Genomic DNA, 20,658 nt, shown 5'->3' with positions numbered 1-20,658 from the left:
AGCCCTGGTCAAAGCATGCTCACAGTTTAGCATAGCATAACAGTATAAGATATTTGTTTATCAAAATATAAAGTATGTGATTTTAGTTAAAGAGAAAATTATGGAAAGGAACAAGCAAAAATGATGCATGAAATCAGTGCTGCCATAGTAATGAACACATATAAAGAAGTGCTGCATATGTAAAATAAATCATTATGCACTTATCTGTGTTTGCCATTTTTTTAATAACAATGTTACTCGCTAAAGACTAAGGGGTTTTAATGATCTCGCTACCATGGTGCAGCTGCTCACTATACAACAAGTGAATCGCAATACAGGAACAATGGGATACAGTCATAATGGTGAGCGGAATCAAGGTTGCACGTATGCGCATCCCTAGCACGAAGTGTGCCCGCTCTTTAACTAATAATCATATTATAATTATTTTTTTTCATATTTTTTTTCATAGAGATGGTGTGGGCCGCACAAAAGTAGGTTGTTGAGCCGCCAGTTTGAAACCCCTGCAGTAGAGAGTAAAATAATAATCATCTAATAGTGGGGAGAAAACACACACACACATTCCCACAGGGGAGTCATTTGAGAATTTGGGTACTGTAGTGAGAAAAGTCATGCAATGGACCCAAGGCAGGATAGTGGTGCCATGAGGCAATTAGTAATCAATTACAGTTATCAAAAATGTAATTTAGGATTGTTTGCTGCTACAGTGCAAAATAATTACCATATATTAGAGACAAAATTAATATCAATGGACATTTAGCAATCGTATTAAATATACAAATTATCTTTCTCACAGAATTACAAGTGAGTTGTATTAATATAAGCAATTAAAGAGTAAGTAATTAAGAGCAATCAAATTGCAGAACTCATTACCTAAGGAGGTAGTGAATGCCAATACCTTAGGTACATTTAAAAGTGTCTTCAATACATTTCTAGCAAGAATCATAAATCAGGGATACTATTGCTTGTGTTAAATGGTTCACCTTTTTAATGGAATTATTTTAAGCTAAATTGGAGCTTATTATTGTAAATCTGTATAGGCTGAACTTGATGAACTTCTGTCTATTTTCACCCTCATCTACTATGTAATGCATATAAACCACAAGAGGGATGTAGAGTCCATTCAGTAGAGATTTCAGAACAGTATTCATTACATGTTTGTTTCAAGTCATGAAAAACATTTTTCCTTATATAATAAAACAATTTAATATTATGAGTCACAGGGCAGCAATAAATATTTAGTGCACATATTCTGGAGTTCTGGTTTCATTCTTGTAACTAAATGAAATTGAAACTGCAATGAGGAAACACAAAACTTTTCTTCTGCACCTGCTGTTTTCTGCCTCATTAAAATTATGGTAAATAATATACGGCTAGATTACGAGTTGTGCGTTAGGGTAAAAAAGCAGCAATAACAGGTCCTAACGCTGCTTTTTTACGCCGGTTGGTATTACGAGTCTTGCAGGTTTAGGGTCACCGTACACTTCTTTGGCCTTACCACAAAACAACTTACGTAAACTTTGTAAAGTCTATATTTCTATGGGACTTCCATAGCGCCGGTATTACGAGTCTGTCCTGGGAGGCCAAAAAGTGAACGGTACACCCTACCCTGTCAAGAGTCTTAACGCATTTAAAAGTCAGTAGTTATGAGTTTTATGGTACACCGCCGCCACCTACATTATACTTATGAACCCCTAATCTGCTGCCCCCAACATCGCCGACCACTACATTATATTTATTTACCCCTAATCTGCCGCCCCTAATGTCGCCGCCACCTACCTACACTTATTAACCCCTAATCTGCTGCCCCAACATTGCCGCAATCTATAATAAACATATTAACCCCTAAACCGCCGCACTCCCGCCTCGCAAACATTAGTTAAATATTATTAACCCCTAATCTGCCGTCCCTAACATCACTGCCACCTATCTACATTTATTAACCCCTAATCTGCCGCTTCCAACGTCACAGCCACTATATTAAATTTATTAACCCATAAATCTAAGTCTAACCCTAACACCCCCTAACAAATATAATTTTAATAAATTTAAATAAAATTACTATCATTAACTAAATTATTCCTATTTAAAACTAAATACTTACCTGTAAAATAAACCCTAAGCTAGCTACAATATAACTAATAGTTACATTATATCTAGCTTAGGGTTTATTTTTATTTTACAGGCAAGTTTATATTTATTTTAACTAGGTAGAATAGTTATTAAATAGTAATTAACTATTTAATAACTACCTAGCTAAAATAAATACAAAAGTACCTGTAAAATAAAACCTAACCTAAGTTACAATAACACCTAACACTACACTATAATTAAATAAATTAGCTAAATTAAATTAAATTAGCTAAAGTAAAAAAAAAAAAAATTACAGAAAATAATAAACAAATTACCAGATATTTAAACTAATTACACCTAATCTAATAGCCCTATCAAAATTTTAAAAAAAGCCCCCCCAAAATAAAAAAAAACCCTAGCCTAAACTAAACTACCAATAGCCCTTAAAAGGGCCTTTTGCAGGGCATTGCCCCAAAGTAATCAGCTCTTTTACCTGTAAAAAAATACAAATAACGCCCCCAACAGTAAAACCCACCACCCACACAACCAACCCCCCATATAAAATACTATCTAATAAAAACTAAGCTCCCCATTGCCCTGAAAAGGGCATTTGGATGGGCATTGCCCTTAAAAGGGCAGTTATCTCTTTTGCGGCCCAAACCCTAATCTAAAAAATAAAACTCACCCAATACACCCTTAAACAAACCTAACACTAACCCCCTGAAGATCGACTTACTGTTCTGAAGATCCGACATCCATCCTCAAGGAAGCAGCAGAAGTCTTCATCCAACCGGGCCAAAGTCCTCAACGAAGCCGGGAGAAGTCTTCATCCAAGCCGGGCGAAGTGGTCCTTCAGACGGGCAGAAGTCTTCATCCAGACAGCATCTTCTATCTTCATCCATCCGACGCGGAGCAGGTCCATCTTCAAGACATCCGATGCGGAGCATCCTCTTCATCCGACGGACTAACGACGAATGAAGGTACCTTTAAGTGACGTCATCCAAGATGGCGTCCCTTAGATTCCGATTGGCTGATAGAATTCTCTCAGCCAATCGGAATTAAGGTAGAAAAAATCCTATTGGCTGATGCAATCAGCCAATAGGATTGAAGTTCAATCCTATTGGCTGGTCCAATCAGCCAATAGGATTGAGCTCGCATTCTATTGGCTGATCCAATCATCGATCCAGTTGACGGGTAACCTCAAAAATGCTGTCATTCAGTATCTAGAAGGCAAAAAAGGACTTACCTAGATCCAGGTAAGGTATAACCGGTAATCCTCCCTGTCAGAGATCTGTAGTAAAAAGAAAGAACAGAGTAACCAACCCTGGCTTTCTACAGAGGGGTAGCAAAATTGTTAGAAGTAAAGCAAAGACCACCTCACCGCCTTCTAACTACTAAAAGTAACCACTACTCTTACTAAAGAGATTGAAATGGACACAGCTAGACCCCAATCCTTGCTTGCAGGGAAAAGTACCCATAAAAGGATTAAATATCTTCAGACGCCGTCTTCACACATCCTCCATTGATAAAGGCAAAGAGAATGGGGATTATGGGTAAGGGAAGTTACACTTAACAGCTTTGCTTGGGTGCTCTTTGTCTCCTTCTGCTGGTCAGGTGTTGAATATCCCACTAGTAATTGGAATGACGTTGTGGAATCTCCATGCCATAGGAAAGAAAATGTGTGTTTCATGTCCCTTAAATGTATAAATAATTAAAATGTAATAAACAAAAAAAATATCCAGAACTTTCATAAATGCACTGCTTCACTAACCCACTTCTTATCAATAAAAACAAAACTAGCCCTGCAAGAACACAATGTTAAAAATTCACAGAGATTCTATTACTACAACTATGTAAAAGTGACAATTAAACTATATCTGTAGAGAACTGACAATTGTATATACAAGATAAATGTAAGATTGTAAATAGGATTGCATCAATAACATGTTTATATAAACCTTACATGGCTCCGGCCGGGCCAAGCACTGACATGATATGAGAACATTAAAGAGACCTGTGGCTACTTAAATTACCCAAAATGATTGGCTGACCACAATAAAAACAGGATGAATGTATATGAATAGGGCAGATGTGACACTTCTAGCTACTGCTAGGGAAATATACAACATCCACAATGTCATGAAAAATGGATATAGAATGGTATGGAATGAATTCAATATACAATAGTCAAACACTTATCATACACAAAGTCTGTTGACCTGTGTATACCTTTACTTGCCAGGTTTATTCACAACTGCCGTGAGGCTCTAGCGTTCAGCCTCTATCCCAAACTGTACTATGGAAACAGCAGAGGGGCAAGGGACATTGGTGGTTTGAAATAAAAAAAGGATGTATGGATTAAAAAGAAAGAGTAAAAAAAAAAAAAAAAAACATACATTGGTAGAAAAAAAAAAAAAAAGAAAGTGTAAGATACTAAACATCTTGACCTGCTACAAATGACAGCCGTTATTGAACACAACATTAAACAGAGCTGAGTGGCTATTATATAAGTTGTGGTTGTAAAAAAACCCATAAACAAAACAACGTGTATTATATGCTGAAGAATATCCACATTATATTAAAAAAAAAAAAAAAAAAAAAAAAAAGCTTAAAGGGCAATTATTGTGAAAAAAACAATGCTCTCCTTTGTTAGAGCATGTCATTTTATCACTATCAACTCTGCAAATGTATATGTATGTTTAAAGCCCGCAAATGGTTAAACACATAGTTAAATTGTGGCTTAAAAGCCACAGAAAATTGCAGGTCCAGAGCAGAAAATTACACTGACTCAATCAGCAAGGCCAAACACATGATCATGCTATGCAACTAGTACTGTTGATTGGCTCAGCATCCACTTTTTCACTCTGGGACAGCAGTTATCGGCATCTCACAGATGGCACTTTAACTATGTGTTTAACCCATATCTGCTCTCTTACAATTTCTACTTTCCACATTAAGGACCAGATTACGATTAGATTACTAACAGACGCGTTAGTTGAAAGTAAATGTGATCGCTTGAGCGCAACCACAATTTATGCTAGAATGATTACCACGTCCTCAGAGCTTAGTGGTTAACTGTTTTGCAAAACCAAAAAGTGTCACAAAACAGATAAAAAATACAATACAAAGTACAGTTACACTCATAATAACACCATCCAATAAAAAATATTTTTAAAAAAATATTGCACAAACAAGTTATAAGGGCTCAAAGATATGAGGTCTCAGGTGAAGAAAAGAAACAGTCAAAGGGCTTTTACATAGAGATACATACATATACATGTCTAATTATGTATATTTATGTATATATGTGTGTGTACATATGTATTTATAAGTGCATATATGTATTTACGGCATATACACACCTATAACACATAAATACATATGTACACATATAGAGACATATATAGACCTTTCCAGTTAAAGGGCCATAATACCCAAATGTTTAAACACTTGAAAGTGATGCAGCATAGCTGTAAAAAGCTGACTAGAAAATATCTCCTGAACATCTCTATGTAAAAAAGAAAGATATTTTACCTCAAAAGTTCCTCAGTAGCCACCTCCCATTATAAAGGATTTCTGAGCAGCATTTTAGTGTGTCTGTCCCGGGACATCTGAAGGGATGAGCATCGTGCACTCTCATCTTATTTCACCAATCAGGTAAAGGAAGCTTACTATGAAATCTCATGAGAGTTAAGTCAAATCTCATGAGATCACAGTAAGAGTTCATGACCTCAGCACTGCTGATGCTGATTGCCTGCTGTTCATTTCTTCATTTTTTTTTATTTTTACCTGCAGCTGGGAGCAGGTGAAGTATAACTTTTTACACAGAACTAACTCTACTGAGCTGAGGAGATTGTGAGGTAAAATATCTTCCTTTTTTACATAGAGATGCTCAGGTGATATTTTCCTGTCAGCTTTTTACAGTTATACTGCATCAGTTTCAAGTGATTTAGCATATGAGTATTATGTCCCTTTAAGTAGAGAAAAACATGTAAAAACATATTTATGCAATATTCATTTTTAATAAAAAGTGTTATACTGTGTATTTACTGTAAATATTTCACATTTCAACGTTCTGCACACATAGAATATGTTCTATGTGTTTATAAATATATACTGTACATATATATATATATATATATATATATATATACACACATATACATCTAAATATATATATATATATATATATATATATATATATATATATATATATATATATATATATATATATATATATATTACCAAAAACCATGACATATATATAGAAATATTTATTTATAAATAAGTAGAACATATTCTTCTATGTGAAGAACATTGGAATGTGAAATATTGATAGTTTCATGCCGGGTTAGCACACATGAGAATATGGGATCAAGTTTGTGCACGAGTAGGGTGTTTTTTCCAACATTTTTGGCTCCATTGACTTCTATGGGGGAATAGATTATCGCATGCGCGATATTCTAAGTACGGCTTTTTTCGCTCGTCGGGTTAGTGCAAGAACAAAAACAGTTTACTTTCAACTCATTATATGAGTGCAACCCGACACGTGCAAAAAGCTTACTTCTAGTGCAGTTAATGCTCGAGCAGAAGCGTTAAAAAACTTTCCACTCGTAATCTAGCCCTAAGAGTTTAGAACTAAAAAGCAAGAATGCAGCCATGACAAAAAATGTAGCAGTAACATTTATGCAGTAGGAATGATACCGCTGCAAAAAAATAGCAAGCAATATTTTCAGTTGGGCAGTAAAATCACAGAGGGGTTAAAACTCTGGTTACTGCTGTGTGTTAAAATGATTGCTATTGTTAGATTACTGTAGTGGTATTCTGTGTCCACAATATTGTGATATCCATGACACTACCACTGCAACATTTTCATAATAAAATTACGGTCCATGATAATATTGCAGTGCCAATGTGCTAGGACCTGACTAATTTAATTACTATGAAAAGTTACCATATCCAACTCATAGTGTATGTGCGAAAATATAAGTAAAATACTTTTACGCTTAGTTATTCAACAGCACAATAGAACTATGGCTCTGTTAGGAGTTTTCTAAGTAGGATGTGCACCAACTGTTTAAATTACCTATGAATTACTGCAAACAGGTCCTCAGTGGTCCTTTGTCTGGTAGGAGTCATCACTTCTTCATTGCCCTCTGGGTAACTTCTTATCTGACCTATTGATGGAGTTAATGGCTCAAAGACCTCTGATGAAAAAAAAAAGAATACAGGGATAGTCAGTAAACTACAAGGTTTGTCACCCAGTAGAAAACAACCAGGAAATCTATTTTTAATGATGGAAAACCTTTAAAGCCACAGTAAAGTCAAGATTAATCTTTCATGATTCATATAAAGCATGCAATTTTAATCAACATTTCAAATGATTTCTGATATCAGATCAGCTCCATTCTCTTGGTATCCTTTGTAGAAACTTAAACGTAGGTAGCCTCAAGCTAGCTGAATGTACTTGGGTGAGTAAATGACAAAAAGGCATATATGTGCTGCCATCGGGGTCCTAAAAGTGTAGCTATTGTTTCAATAATTTAAGAATTCATATGTCCTAATGTGAGGAATGACGTAACCTTTTCCCAAGTTAAAACATAGATGCTTTAGTGTCTCAGAAATAAAACACTTGCTATAAACAAATTATATAACAAAAAAAAATCATAATATATTAATATCTTACAAATTTAAACAAATAATCTCCCCAAAATAATTGAAAATATTCAATGATAACTGGGCTAGAGCAAGCTTAAGGAGCATGATTTAGCAAGAGTATCTCAGATAAAGCTCCACAAGGGGGCCCTAAACATGTCAAAGGGATGGTTATTGGCTAGTACATTATTTGTATTGTTTCATACTTTTAACTTTAGAAATAAAAGAACTCATTTACTTTTTTTACATTCCTATCATATGGGAAATGGGATCATTCTAAGATGGATGTCATCCTGGGAGTTAAGCAGTAAAGCCAAGCTTACATATGCATTTATGCATATTTCCCTGGATTTGGATATCGGAGGTGGAATGCTGACATTAGAGGACATTATGAAAAGGGTTCTTAGGAGAAAGTTAGGCAAGCAGGACCCATGTAAGTATATTTAAAAACAAGCGTGGCATTGGTAACAGTTGAGTGCTAATGAAAAACTTGGAGCTCTGTTTGTTTTTATATGTCAGCAAGTGGAATGGGGTATACTTAACAAGTGGAACAGGCCCGAGTCAGCAAGAGGAACATGTCATTCTCAGCAAGCAGAAGGGGTCTAAGTCAGCAAGTGGAATAGAGTATACTCAACAAGTGGAACAGGCTTGAGTCAGCAAGAGGAACATGTCATTCTCAGCAAGCAGAAGGGGTCTAAGTCAGCAAGTGGAATAGAGTATACTCAACAAGTGGAACAGGCTTGAGTCAGCTAGAGGAATATGTCATTCTCAGCAAGCAGAAGGGGTCTAAGTCAGCAAGTGGAATAGAGTATACTCAACAAGTGGAACAGGCTTGAGTCAGCAAGAGGAACATGTCATTCTCAGCAAGCAGAAGGGGTCTAAGTCAGAAAGTGGAATAGAGTATACTCAACAAGTGGAACAGGCTTGAGTCAGCAAGAGGAATATGTCATTCTCAGCAAGCAGAAGGGGTCTAAGTCAGCAAGTGGAATAGAGTATACTCAACAAGTGGAACAGGCTTGAGTCAGCAAGAGGAACATGTCATTCTCAGCAAGCAGAAGGGGTCTAAGTCAGCAAGTGGAATAGAGTATACTCAACAAGTGGAACAGGCTTGAGTCAGCAAGAGGAATATGTCATTCTCAGCAAGCAGAAGGGGTCTAAGTCAGCAAGTGAAATGGGGTATACTCAATTAGTGGAAGGGACCTGAGTCAGAAAGAGGAACATGTCATTCTCAGCAAGCAGAAGGGGTCTAAGTCAGCAAGCAGAAGGGGTCTAAGTCAGCAAGTGGATTGGGGTATACTCAACAAGTGAAGGGACCCGAGTCAGAAAAAGGAACATGTCATTCTCAGCAAGCAGAAGGGGTCTAAGTCAGCAAGTGGAATGGGGTATACTCTACTAGTGGAAGGGACCTGAGTCAGGAAGAAAAAAGGAACAGGGGCAAAACAGTATGGGAAAGAAGAATCAGTAAGAGCAAAAGTAGTGTAGATTACTTAGGCATCTAGAGGAAAAAGGAAATCAACACCAAGGGGGAAGAAAGTCACACCAAAGAAACCCAACAAGAAGAAGACAGAGGACAACAAAAGTCAGAAGAAGACAGAGGAACAGAGAAAGTAAGGGGTGGGGGGCAAGCAGAGCGTTAAGGGTGACACATATCATAAAACAGAGACAGAAACATGAAAGGCAAAGATGAAAAAAAACAAGAAGAGGAGAAATACTGGGAAGAATAATTAACCACCAGCAGACTGCTTTCTTAAAAACAAAAGCGCGTGTATATATGAAATTAATATCAGCACCTACATACAAAATAAATGTTTCCAAAGCATTTAAATCTGTCAGTTTATCAATGCTTTGGAAAACCATGATGAGTGTGTTTATCTTATTTTCCTTAAAGGGACATAAAAGTGCAAATGGAAAATGCACTAGTATGTTAAAAGCATTTTATTATTGCACTATTGCCTGCAAATGACTGTGTGTTTAACCCCTGCAATTGGATCAAACACATAGTTAAAGTCATCTCCAGTGCAGCAATGCATTACTGGAAGCTAGCTGAGAAGGTGTGGGGAGACAATGACAATAGACAAATGTGTGCAGCACTGAAGATATGACTAGTTTATAGCTGGTTTGGGCAATTTGCAGCATTCTGAAGGAAACCTATGTTACAAAATTTGTGGGACAAGCATCATTTTTACACAAGAGCAAGGAAATCCAGAGCAAAATAAATCATCAAACATTACAAAGATTTGTTTACTACTCATAATTCAATATTTTATATTGCAATCTCAAAAAAGAGCTTCATATCCTTTTAAACAATATATGTCCAAATCCATATAAAGAGATCACTTACCACTTTCTTCTTCTCTAGAAGGCTCTGGGTCACAACTAGCAGTTTCCTTGTTGCCGTCTGATGTTTTGCCCTCATCTGACATAGTTGGCTGCTCCTCCTCTTCCTGCTTATTTTGGGTATCAGTAAATGTAGGTACGATGAAACGGGTATTCTCTGCAACTTCACAAACTGACAAACCAGCTTCTTCTGCTTGGTGAGTCAACCCTGCAGTCTCTTCTGAATTGTTTTCAGCTGTTTCCCAACCATGTAGCTCCTCACAACGTTCACTAGCAGTTTTTTTCTCAAAGGAACTTGGCATCACACTCACATTTTCATTGATTTCAGCTATTTTTTCTGCTGCCAAATCAAGCTGCGGAGGTGGAACGATAAGGAACAATTTGGGCTTCTTTGAAATAGGGGGAGGCTTCTTATTAGGAGATGTATATGGTGAACTTTGTAAAGTGCTTGCTGTCTTATGTGATGTTGACATTTGGGACACAACTGACGTGTTTCCATCATTTGTTGTCTGATAGTCATCTTCTTTGTACCCTAAAACTGTCTTTTCTGTGACGGAATCACCAGTAGTTAATTTTGCTGTATTGCTTTGATAAATTGATTGTTGTAGCTTTTCTTCTGGCAAGTTATTTCGATTTTCTCTGACGATTTCACTGTATCTCATATCTGGAGTGGCAGATGGTGCTAAAGATGGCCGTGAAAATGAGGATGACGTTTCATCACAAAGTTTGGAATCTGGCACCTGCTCAGCTAATTTTTTAGTCTCCGATTTTAAAGCTTTTTTAACAGATTTTAACTGCACCATTTGCAAGGCATGAGCAGTAACAAGAGGAGCAGTTGGTCTTAAATTATCTTGTTTATTAAGGTGATTATTAAGAGAATTTATTGCTAAATTTCTCTTGTCCTTTTGTTTTGGAACTAGTTCAGTCCGAGTTTTAACCATCTTATTACTTATGAGGGGTGGAGGTGGAGGCACCACTGAGTGACCAACTGGTAAAGGGGGAGGGGGTGGAGGATAATTTAACAGTGCATAGTTATATTGTGAGTGTGAAAACTGTGGTGTTTCTTCAGTAGACAAAGTAAACATTGTAAACTCTGGCGGGGGAGGCGGAAAGCTTGGTGAAGATGGCAAATTACCGGAATCGACTACATCAGCTGCAGGTGGTGGGGGTGGATCTGGAGTGAGGGGAGGAGTTGGAGGAGTGTGCAAGGATAGCAAAGTTCCAGTGGATTGTTTTGTGCTCTGCTGCATGGAGTCTGAAGTATTTGAAGAAAGAGATGTGGAGGAGGAAGAAATGGAGAGTGAGGATATCAGAGAGGACCTTCTTTCAGGCACTTTAGGCTTTTTTTTGCTTTTTCCATTTCCAGGAGACATGCTTTTTAACTGGAGAGGTACAGGTGTCAGAGTTGTGGGTGTATTTGACTGGCTAGAATATCCGCTAGATGGAGAAGTGACCCTGCAAGGCTTTTCTGGAGATGAATTATTTTGTTTAGCTAACCCACTGTGGTCTTGCGGCATAGAGGCTTGCACACCATAGTTCAATTCTGATGCATTGTAATTATTAATATGTGCGTTTTTTGTTGGAGAGGGGATTCCATGCAGTTTAAGCTGTTCATCAGAAGTTTGGGAATAGTTAATAATGTAGCTCCACTGATCAGCATATTCAGATTTGATGCTACTTGTATCACTTTGTGATGGGGTAACAGCACATATAGAGTACATGTTAGGAGCAGTGGCTGACATCCCACTACTGCTTGCACTCACTGTGCTTTGGCTACGAGAACGCAGAATCCATGGATCCTCATAATCACTGCAGGGGCTCTGTGAAGCAGAGCTGCTACCTTTTCCTCTCAGATTTAGCTGCAAAGATTGTTGGAGAGAAGCAATCAAGGTTTCATTGAGTACTTGCCCATTAGTCTGAGCATTTTTCTTAGATGGTCTCCTTAGCGAGTCGGTTCTGGATGGAGGTGGAGGTGGCTTTTTGGGCTTTTTCAAAGATATACTACGTGAAAGAGATTTGTCACTGCCGGTAGACCTGTCATCCATGCTCTTCTCTTTTTTATCTAAGATATTTATGACACTGTGACGTGGGTTCTGAACGCCATTGTCATGACTTTGGCTTCCTGAATTTATTCCAGAGTCCATGTGCATTGAAGTGTAATACCCATCATGGTCTAAAGAGTACAAAGAGCTAGAGTCTGCTCTCTTATCTGAGCTGCAGGTGCTCATATTACTCACAGGAGAACCAGAGACAGCAGATGATGGTTTCCTTGATGGAGCACTGTCAGTTTCCCGTGCTTCATATGACCATTGGTCTGCACTATTAATGCTGCTGGTTATGCTGCCATTTCTTTGTCGCCCATCAGAGTAGCTTGATTCACTGTGAGTATCGCTGTCCTGTGAGTTACTGACAAAACCACCAGTATTCATTCTGTAAGGCATAGGTTGTGGCCCATTATTCATTGTTCTTGTATTGCTGAGTGACAATGCAGAATCACATAGAGTGATCATTGTTATGGCACTAGGTGAGTTTGTTTCTGAGATCTGTAGGTGCCTGGCTGAGCTGCTCTCGCTCCAGTGCTCGCTAGAAAAATTATGCTCTTCCGTAATTCCTACAATGCGGTCTCTGCATCTAGACTTTTTAAGGGACAAAGAGCAGTGGGATGTACCTTTACTATCCAGGTGACCAGTGCTCTGAGAAGTGTGAATTGCAATCAGCTCAGAGGAAGATGACAACATGGCATTTGGAATGACACTGGTAGAATATGCTGCATGAGGGGAGACCACACGTGCTGGATTTGATGAGAATTCATTTTCTGTGCCCCGAATTTCTTGGGATTTGGGTCTTTGAAGAGTTCCAGCCCTAGGGTTATTTCTCAGATGAACTACGCTATCATCAACTTGAAGTTTGCTTAACTGTCGTGGTAAAGTACTGTATGAGTCATCTCTCTGGTTTGGATTGTCCTGCTTCTTATCCAGAGAAAGCAGACAGACATGTGCCCCAGACCTTGGCAAGCTACGGAAGTGCAGATCACCATTTAACCGTGAGGTGCATCCTGAAGGGTCGCTCAGAGTGGACATATTTCCTGAAGAATTAGACATCAGGGCTGCAATTCCTTGTCCTTTTTGTGCTCTTATTCTCCTGACGGATGGGGGCACTACCCTTATCTCTTCAGTCTGGCAGCTAAAGTCCCTGGTATCTGACTGCTGTGCTGAACGGCGACATATTTCTTGTTTCTCCAGTGTGCTATAGTTATCTGGTATGTACATAGAATGTCCTCTGAAACCAAGTTGTCCTGTACCAGTACCTGCTGTAAAAAGGTAAAATGGAAGTAAATTAGTAAGGAATTCAAACTGAACAGAATGTTGACCCACTTCAAATCTGGTTACTTTGTAAAATCATTACAGAATAGTATATCAATCAATAATTACTTTATTTTGACAAATATTAATACATTGCCGCATAAGTACTTATACCTCATTTGATTAAATAAATCATGCTGTTAAGATCTCAAATGCAAAAAACAACAGTAATATAAAATGTTAGTGGTAGCACCAAAGCATGCAAGAAATCTTTACAAACTTCTGTTTGCAAAGGAGGCTGGGCAAGGAGGCTTCTTGTTTGATAACAAAATAATGTTAGTAGAGATGTAGCAAGCTTAGCTGTCCCCTATATTGTACTATAGACTGGTATCTTGTGCCATTCTGATAATATCTGCAACAGAATCTGATGATAACTATGTAGGTGTATCCAACATTGTAAGATAAAATGGATTTATTTACAGGTTGTGAACACATTTTAGCATTCCCATTATATGAGATAAATATATATACTTTTCTGTTAACTGACTTCACATAAACAATTATTTAGCAAAATATATGTTACGTGTTCAAATTGCAAACCTACATATACACAGATACATATATCCTCATAAAGAGGACATGAATAATCCTGTTACATGGAAGAGGATGGAATTTTTCCTCTAATCCATCAGTTACCTGCATGCATCAGCCCAATGGACAGGCACACCGTTTTGCAAATTGGGAGAGACAGATAGAGTAGTGTTGTATGCATCGCCATAGCAACAGGCAACCATGTGCTTCACATGGAATCTCTGGTGGAATGCAACCCAAGTTAGAGTGCTGCAAAATACCTCCACGTTAAAGCCACAAACATACAATTTGGGCAAATAAAAAAATATTGAAGGATTATATTGTGGCTTATATTACTATGAGAAACCTCTGTGGGACAGTATTAAGCACTACATCTGTACTGGAACCTCATGCTCAACACAAACAGATAATTACAGACCACGCCACTTTAAGGAAACAAAGTATACGAGAACCCACAGACACTTAATATGGACAGAACACATTCAAACATATTCCCTGTTTAGAATAAAGTAAATTTGAGGTAGCACATCACCTGACAGTTCCCAGAGTTTAGGTTTTCTTTTGGTTAGTACAGAATGAGTACATTATTGGTTGAACAAAATATGTAATATTACACAAATGTAGACTTGTTCAGTTTCATTTGTTAGCTGGTACTTTTTCTGTTTATGGTGTGCACAATAGAAATAGCAGATTTTTGTCACTATTTAGCAGGCTATCAGACTGTATTGGATTGATGGGCAGTGGTAAATGTAATTAGACTGGTAGTGATGAGCAATGAGGATGACTTCAGATGGAATACAGTTCTGATGAGCCATACCTAGCTCCTTTTGTATGTTGTCTGGTACGCCAGTTATAGTCTTTCGCCTTTTGACTTTCTTCGGACGTCTTACCACAGTGTCAGTGTGAATAAGAGACCGCCGGAAGCTGGCCTGGCGGTCGAAATTCTCCCCTGATACAGAGTAGTAGAACAAGCAAGGCAACATTAATTCCAGGCACTCTAACATCATGCATTGGTTATCTCGAATTATTGAAACAATAACAGAGGTTTTAATGATGATGTTAGTATTGAACAAAAGCCAAGACAAGCATGAAGAACATATACTAGCCCTTGCCACGAGAAGGTTCACAATGAAAGAATAATTCCAATGATGCACGAAAGAAAAAAATTGGTTTGATTTATGTTCTAAATCAGGGTTCCTCAACATTATCCCTCAATACACCTCAGCAGTACAGGAGTTTAAAGGGACACTGAACCCAAATTTTTTTCTTTCGTGATTCAGAAAGAGCATGCAATTTTAAGCAACTTTCTAATTTACTCCTATTACCAATTTTTCTTTGTTCTCTTGCTATCTTTATTTGCATCTAAGTTATTTTTTGGTTCAGACCCTGGATAGCACTTGTTTATTGGTCGGTTAAATCAATCCACCAATCAGCAAGAATAACACAGGTTGTTCACCAAAAATGGGCCGGCATCTAAACTTACATTCTTGCTTTTCAAATAAAGATACCAAGAGAATGAAGAAAATTTGATAATAGGAGTAAATTGGAAAGTTGCTTAAAATTGCATGCTCTATCTGAATCACAAAAGAAAAAAAAATTGGGTTCAATGTCCCTTTAAGGTACATTATAGTAATATGGGGGCTGTACAAGATCAGCATACTATCATACCATTTAATGCAATTAATTCTGAGGTTGGTACTTTCTACACATTACCTACTACGCAGTGTCAATCTCAGAGGATAATTGAAGCTTGGGGAAATGAATCCCTCATTTTTTTATTTCATGATTTGATACATATATACAGTTTTTTTACAACTTCCCAATTCACTTTTATTTGCAAAGTTGCTTTGTTCTCTTGTTTTCCTTTGTTGAAGGAGTAGCAATGCATTACTGAGAGCTAGCTGAACAGAATGGGAGCCAATGACAAGAGGCATATATGTGTAGTCACCAATCAGCAGCTAGATCCCAATCGTGCATTGCTACTCCTGATCGTAACAAGGTATGCTTTTCAACAAAGGATACCAAGAAATTAAGTAAATTAGATTCTTATTTAAAATTGCAAGTCCTATCTGAATCATGAACGTTTAATTTTGACTTTATTGTCCTTTTAAGTATGCTCTGTGTACAAAATTGATTGACAGAAAAGCACGTGCATTATGCATATGCACCATTCAGCAGCTGTCTTAGCTGTGAGGTTGGCACCGGGCACGTCTACAGTATGCCAATTTCACAATGAAAAACTCTAAGGAAGCCCTTTTTATCGCAAATGTGTACTGCTAAGTGTTGTAACTCCCCAGCATTCTATTTCATTGTATATACCTAGTTCTTTTATTTAGGTGATGCACCAGAACGGAAGCAGCTTAGTTACCATAATTACCAGAGCTGAAAACTTTCTGTTCTGAACACTAAAAGGTCAGAGGGTACTACAATGTACTAAATATATTATTTTTATTTAAAATAAATTATTTTTGGGATATTTAGCCTTGTGTCACACTGTGCTCATTTATTTCTGTAGCACCCTAAGCATTACGCACTGCTATGTGCTTATGCTTTACAAGAATTACACTGTGCCATACATAAGCATACAGAATGTCACAGTTTCATTTTATTATATCATTTTAATAGGAAGCCCTACAGAGATTATTATTTAAAGCCTCTAACAGACTATTTCACCCTGAGAACAGATGGGTGGCCAAATAACGACCGAAAATTGATTGAAATAATCCCAACATTTTATGGATTATTGAGAAGTGAGACTGGGACACGTGACAAATAAAGCTGGCACTCTTCTCTAGCTTGGTTGCTTTATAGCAATTCTTTAATGGGTATCTAACTCCACTAATATCTGCCTGAGAAACAAACTGACTTTGTCTGATTGGATCACCTGAGCTTGCACAGGGAATCCAGGTGTGTTTGCAACTTGTAAGGTCTACAGTTGGACATCCTGCGTTTTAATAATGATCTTTCTTTTTAAACCAGTCTGGCTTTTTTTGGTTTTATTTACATTAAAGGGAGATGAAACCCATATTTTTCCTTTCATGATTTAGATAGAGCATGCAATTTTAAACAACTTTATAATTTACGTTTGTTATCTAATTTGCTTCATTCTCTTGATATCCTTTGATGAAAAGCATATCTAGATAGGCTTAGTAGCTGCTGACTGGTGGCTACTGTTCATTCAAATTTGACGAATTGTAATTTGTGCATAAAGAAGCCTTATCGTGACAATGGCATGTAACAAGAGGGTTTATAGAAGTATATGCGTTTAGAAGAAATGTATCACATAGAACTGTCAGGAACTGTGTCCGGAAATACATTTGGTTCACGTACTTAGGAACAATCCCATATGATCATGCAACAGGTTACATCCGCACCATTAGAGCAGCATGCTTTCAAACCAAACAACACCAACAGCATACAAACTAGCTAATGTCTATGGGTGTTAAATACTAAATAACCCCTGATGCACTGGCATTCCTGTTGAAGGGTGAATTATACTGCTGTAATACATGTGGTTCAGGCAAAATGACTGAGCAACTGCTTAAATAGAATTGCTTTTCAGAATGCCAGAGCAGATCGAGATTAACCCCTTGGCTGACAAGAGAGTGCTGCAATGTAATTCTGTGCAATATGTTACAACCATCTCTCTGGAAGCTAAAGGGTTATGCATATGGTTGATTAGGAAAAGGATCTGATTATCCATTCAGTTAATGAAGTTCCTGATCTGCTGGGGTGAGTAAAACTGATTAAATCTATTACTTTTAGGGATGCAGGTCACTAAAACTATAGCAGAGCTATACACATAAGTAGATTCTAGATCTATGTTAGGAAATTGTTTACAATTATATTTTGCATTACTTTAAAAAAAACTGCTTTACATTTAGAATTCTACTGATATTGTATTTCATTCATCTAAATAACAAAGTACCATTCTGCTTAGGTTTTTATTTGCTACAAAATGAATTGGATCTTTTAAATGCAGCAATTACAGCAAAGATTGTACAATGAAGAAAACTGCAGTAGTGGGATTACTTTCATATATTGTAATAATGGTACTCTATATCAGCTGTAAGGGCTAATGATCATTTAGATGGAAAGAGAATGGATCACTCTTTAAAGTAAATTTGTGCAAATATAGACTGATCGTGTTCTGTTGCTATGTATCATTAGTCACCTATGTAGTTGTTCATTGCTTACATTGTCTCAAATTGCCACCATGATACAAGGACAGGCAGATGGGGCAGCTTCATGCTGAGCTCACATACAGACAGGTTCAGCTTGGCTCAAGTCTCACAGAGCACACATGCTAACAGGCCAACCAATAACATGCTGGGCGGTCAACCCTCCCCCACTGAATACACTGACTTGGTGTGTTTAGACTGTGCTCTCACTATTGTGAGCTTTTTTCAAGTCTTCTGAAGTACTCATTTAAAGAATGTTGAGAGAGAGGACATAAACCCATAACTGCTTTACTGATGCTACAAAACTATATATACACTCAATTACATTCCCCGTGTACAATGTGTATTAACAAATTCAGTTTTATATGTTCACTCACTTTAAGCCAGAATTGTTTCTTACACCAAAATGAACACGTCCCACTTAATACTATTTTTAGCAACCTACTACTTTCTCCCTAATTGTAATATTTTCAAGCTTATATTCAAAAACATAAAAGACGTTAAACGCTGAATAAATGTTTTGTAGTTTTATTCATAAAAATGGTGACCTAAAGCATCAAAGAATTTCAGCTTTCTACACAGATATTCTACAGCTACTCCTTAATGATGACCAACCAGTTTGGACTGTACAGCAGTATGTAAATTACATTTTAGTGTTAAAATGTTATATGCTGTTATTAATTATTTTTAAATTCATTTAAATCCCTCACCAAATGTTTAAAGGGACACTGAACCCAAACATTTTCTTTTGTGATTCAGATAGAGCATGACATTTTAAGTAACTTTTTAATTTACTCCTATTATCAAATTTTCTTTATTCTCTTGGTATCTTTATTTGAAATGCAAGAAAGTAAGTTTAGATGCCGGACCATTTTTGGTGAACAACCTAGGTTGTCCTTGCTGATTGGTGGATAAATTCATCCACCAATCAAAAACTGCTGTCCAGAGTTCTGAACCAAGAAAAAAGCTTAGATGCCTTCTTTTTCAAATAAAGATAGGAAGAGAACGAAGAAACATTGATAATAGGAGTAATTTAGAAAGTTGCTTGAAATTGCATGCTCTATCTGAATCACAAAAGAAAAAATGTGGGTTCAGTGTCCCTTTAACCTTTGCAAAGGGGTTAAACACACAGTCAAAGTGCTACCACTCCCCACCACACCAGATGAGGATAAGACTGGTGAATCTGGTGAATGGACCATACAAATGCATGCCTGCTCCTGATTGGCTAATCGAAAATGCATGATTTGGATTAGTTAATGCCTTTGCCAGGGTTAAAATAAAGCATGGCATGTCTCACTAGTAGCTAAGCACTATATTACAATGTATAATTATATCTGTGTTTGCTTTGCTCAGAAATACAAACGTATTGTAGACATTATCTCTGTAAAGTGACTGCCACTCCTTTACAGCTTAAATACAAAGCTGTACTTTGTTACTAGTAAACTAACTCAGTTATGAAATCCAGATCTCATTAAACTTGATAACTGGTCACATAACAGAATTATGATGTTTTATTGTACTGCACTTTTTCCCCCATAAGGACATTGCTATGCACTAGCGTTGCAAAGACAGCTTAATAGGGACAAATTTACTTTTCTAATTCCATTTTATTGAGTGTGAAACTTGTAGTAAATATGATTTTAAACTAGAAGAAACTGTGGATTTATTCACAGAAGGTTCGGCATTTAGTATAATTGGCTGCACAAAGCAAAACTTGTGTAGTGGAATATTGTTTTAAAAATAAAATTGTTATTATTAGTTGCTGGGATGAGGGATCTATTAAAATAAACATTCTAAAACTAATACACTGTACTCTCCTCATTGTCAAATAGTTCATATTTACAACCTTTTCTCTGATAGAGAGAGCGGAGATGCAGAGTGGCAATTAGTGGCACAATGTAGTTGATTAACGAGGAAGAGAAAAAGTACCTTTCCATTTTCCTAAGGTTCATTTAAAATCATAAAGCAAACATGAAAGTTTCACCTCACTCTGTATCTTGCATACTATTTCTCTGCAAATCAATGTGTGCAGGAAATACATTCACCGGTATATTGCACAATTTTAATACCACAGGTACTATTATTATAAGGCTACATGATCTAATTCCAATTATTGCGCCATACAGTTTACCCACTGACGTCTGAGCGTACCAGTTACATTTATGGGGATCACATCAGTTTGAATTGACTGGGCCTCTTGCCGCATCTTCTCCTCCGGAGTAGGCAGTGGTAGTGCCTTGGTCCAGTTTGTTTGAGTGTCTGAGAACTCTTTTGATACAGGGGTGTTGGGCCTTCTGTTGGAGATGAGTCTTTCTTCTTCATTTGAAGAATCTGAAAACTTTAAAAATAAATAAATAGATAAATAAATTTAAAAAAAATAATTTCAATAACCTGATTAATAAAAAGCCCAATTCAATAAAATGCAGATCTCAAAAACAAGAAAGAAAGCACTAAAATGTTAACCATTGCCATAAGAAGTCATTTTTCACTACTTATTTTATCCCAATCCAGTTTTTATGAGT

The 20,658-nt window shown here is 37.1% G+C and overlaps 1 protein-coding gene across 7 annotated transcripts in view; it reads right to left on the bottom strand.

The window, feature by feature from the left end:
* Window positions 1–20,658, bottom strand: part of NHSL1 (NHS like 1) — a 366,199-nt gene that overhangs the window by 2,909 nt on the left and 342,632 nt on the right. For 4 of the 7 annotated variants that reach the window (XM_053710664.1, XM_053710665.1, XM_053710671.1 and 1 more), the window contains exons 4-7: window positions 20,288–20,474; window positions 14,773–14,904; window positions 10,067–13,372; window positions 7,157–7,277 (exon numbers count right to left, since the gene is read on the bottom strand). In XM_053710664.1, the coding sequence (XP_053566639.1) occupies window positions 7,157–7,277; window positions 10,067–13,372; window positions 14,773–14,904; window positions 20,288–20,474 (3,746 nt within the window). The remainder of the gene's footprint in view (window positions 1–7,156; window positions 7,278–10,066; window positions 13,373–14,772; window positions 14,905–20,287; window positions 20,475–20,658) is intronic. The other 3 variants (XM_053710667.1, XM_053710669.1, XM_053710666.1) reach the window with 2 other exon arrangements.

Source organism: Bombina bombina, chromosome 4 (assembly GCF_027579735.1).
Source record: "Bombina bombina isolate aBomBom1 chromosome 4, aBomBom1.pri, whole genome shotgun sequence".
Classification (NCBI taxonomy): Eukaryota; Metazoa; Chordata; class Amphibia; order Anura; family Bombinatoridae; genus Bombina; species Bombina bombina.
This window is presented reverse-complemented; position numbering and strand designations above follow the sequence as displayed.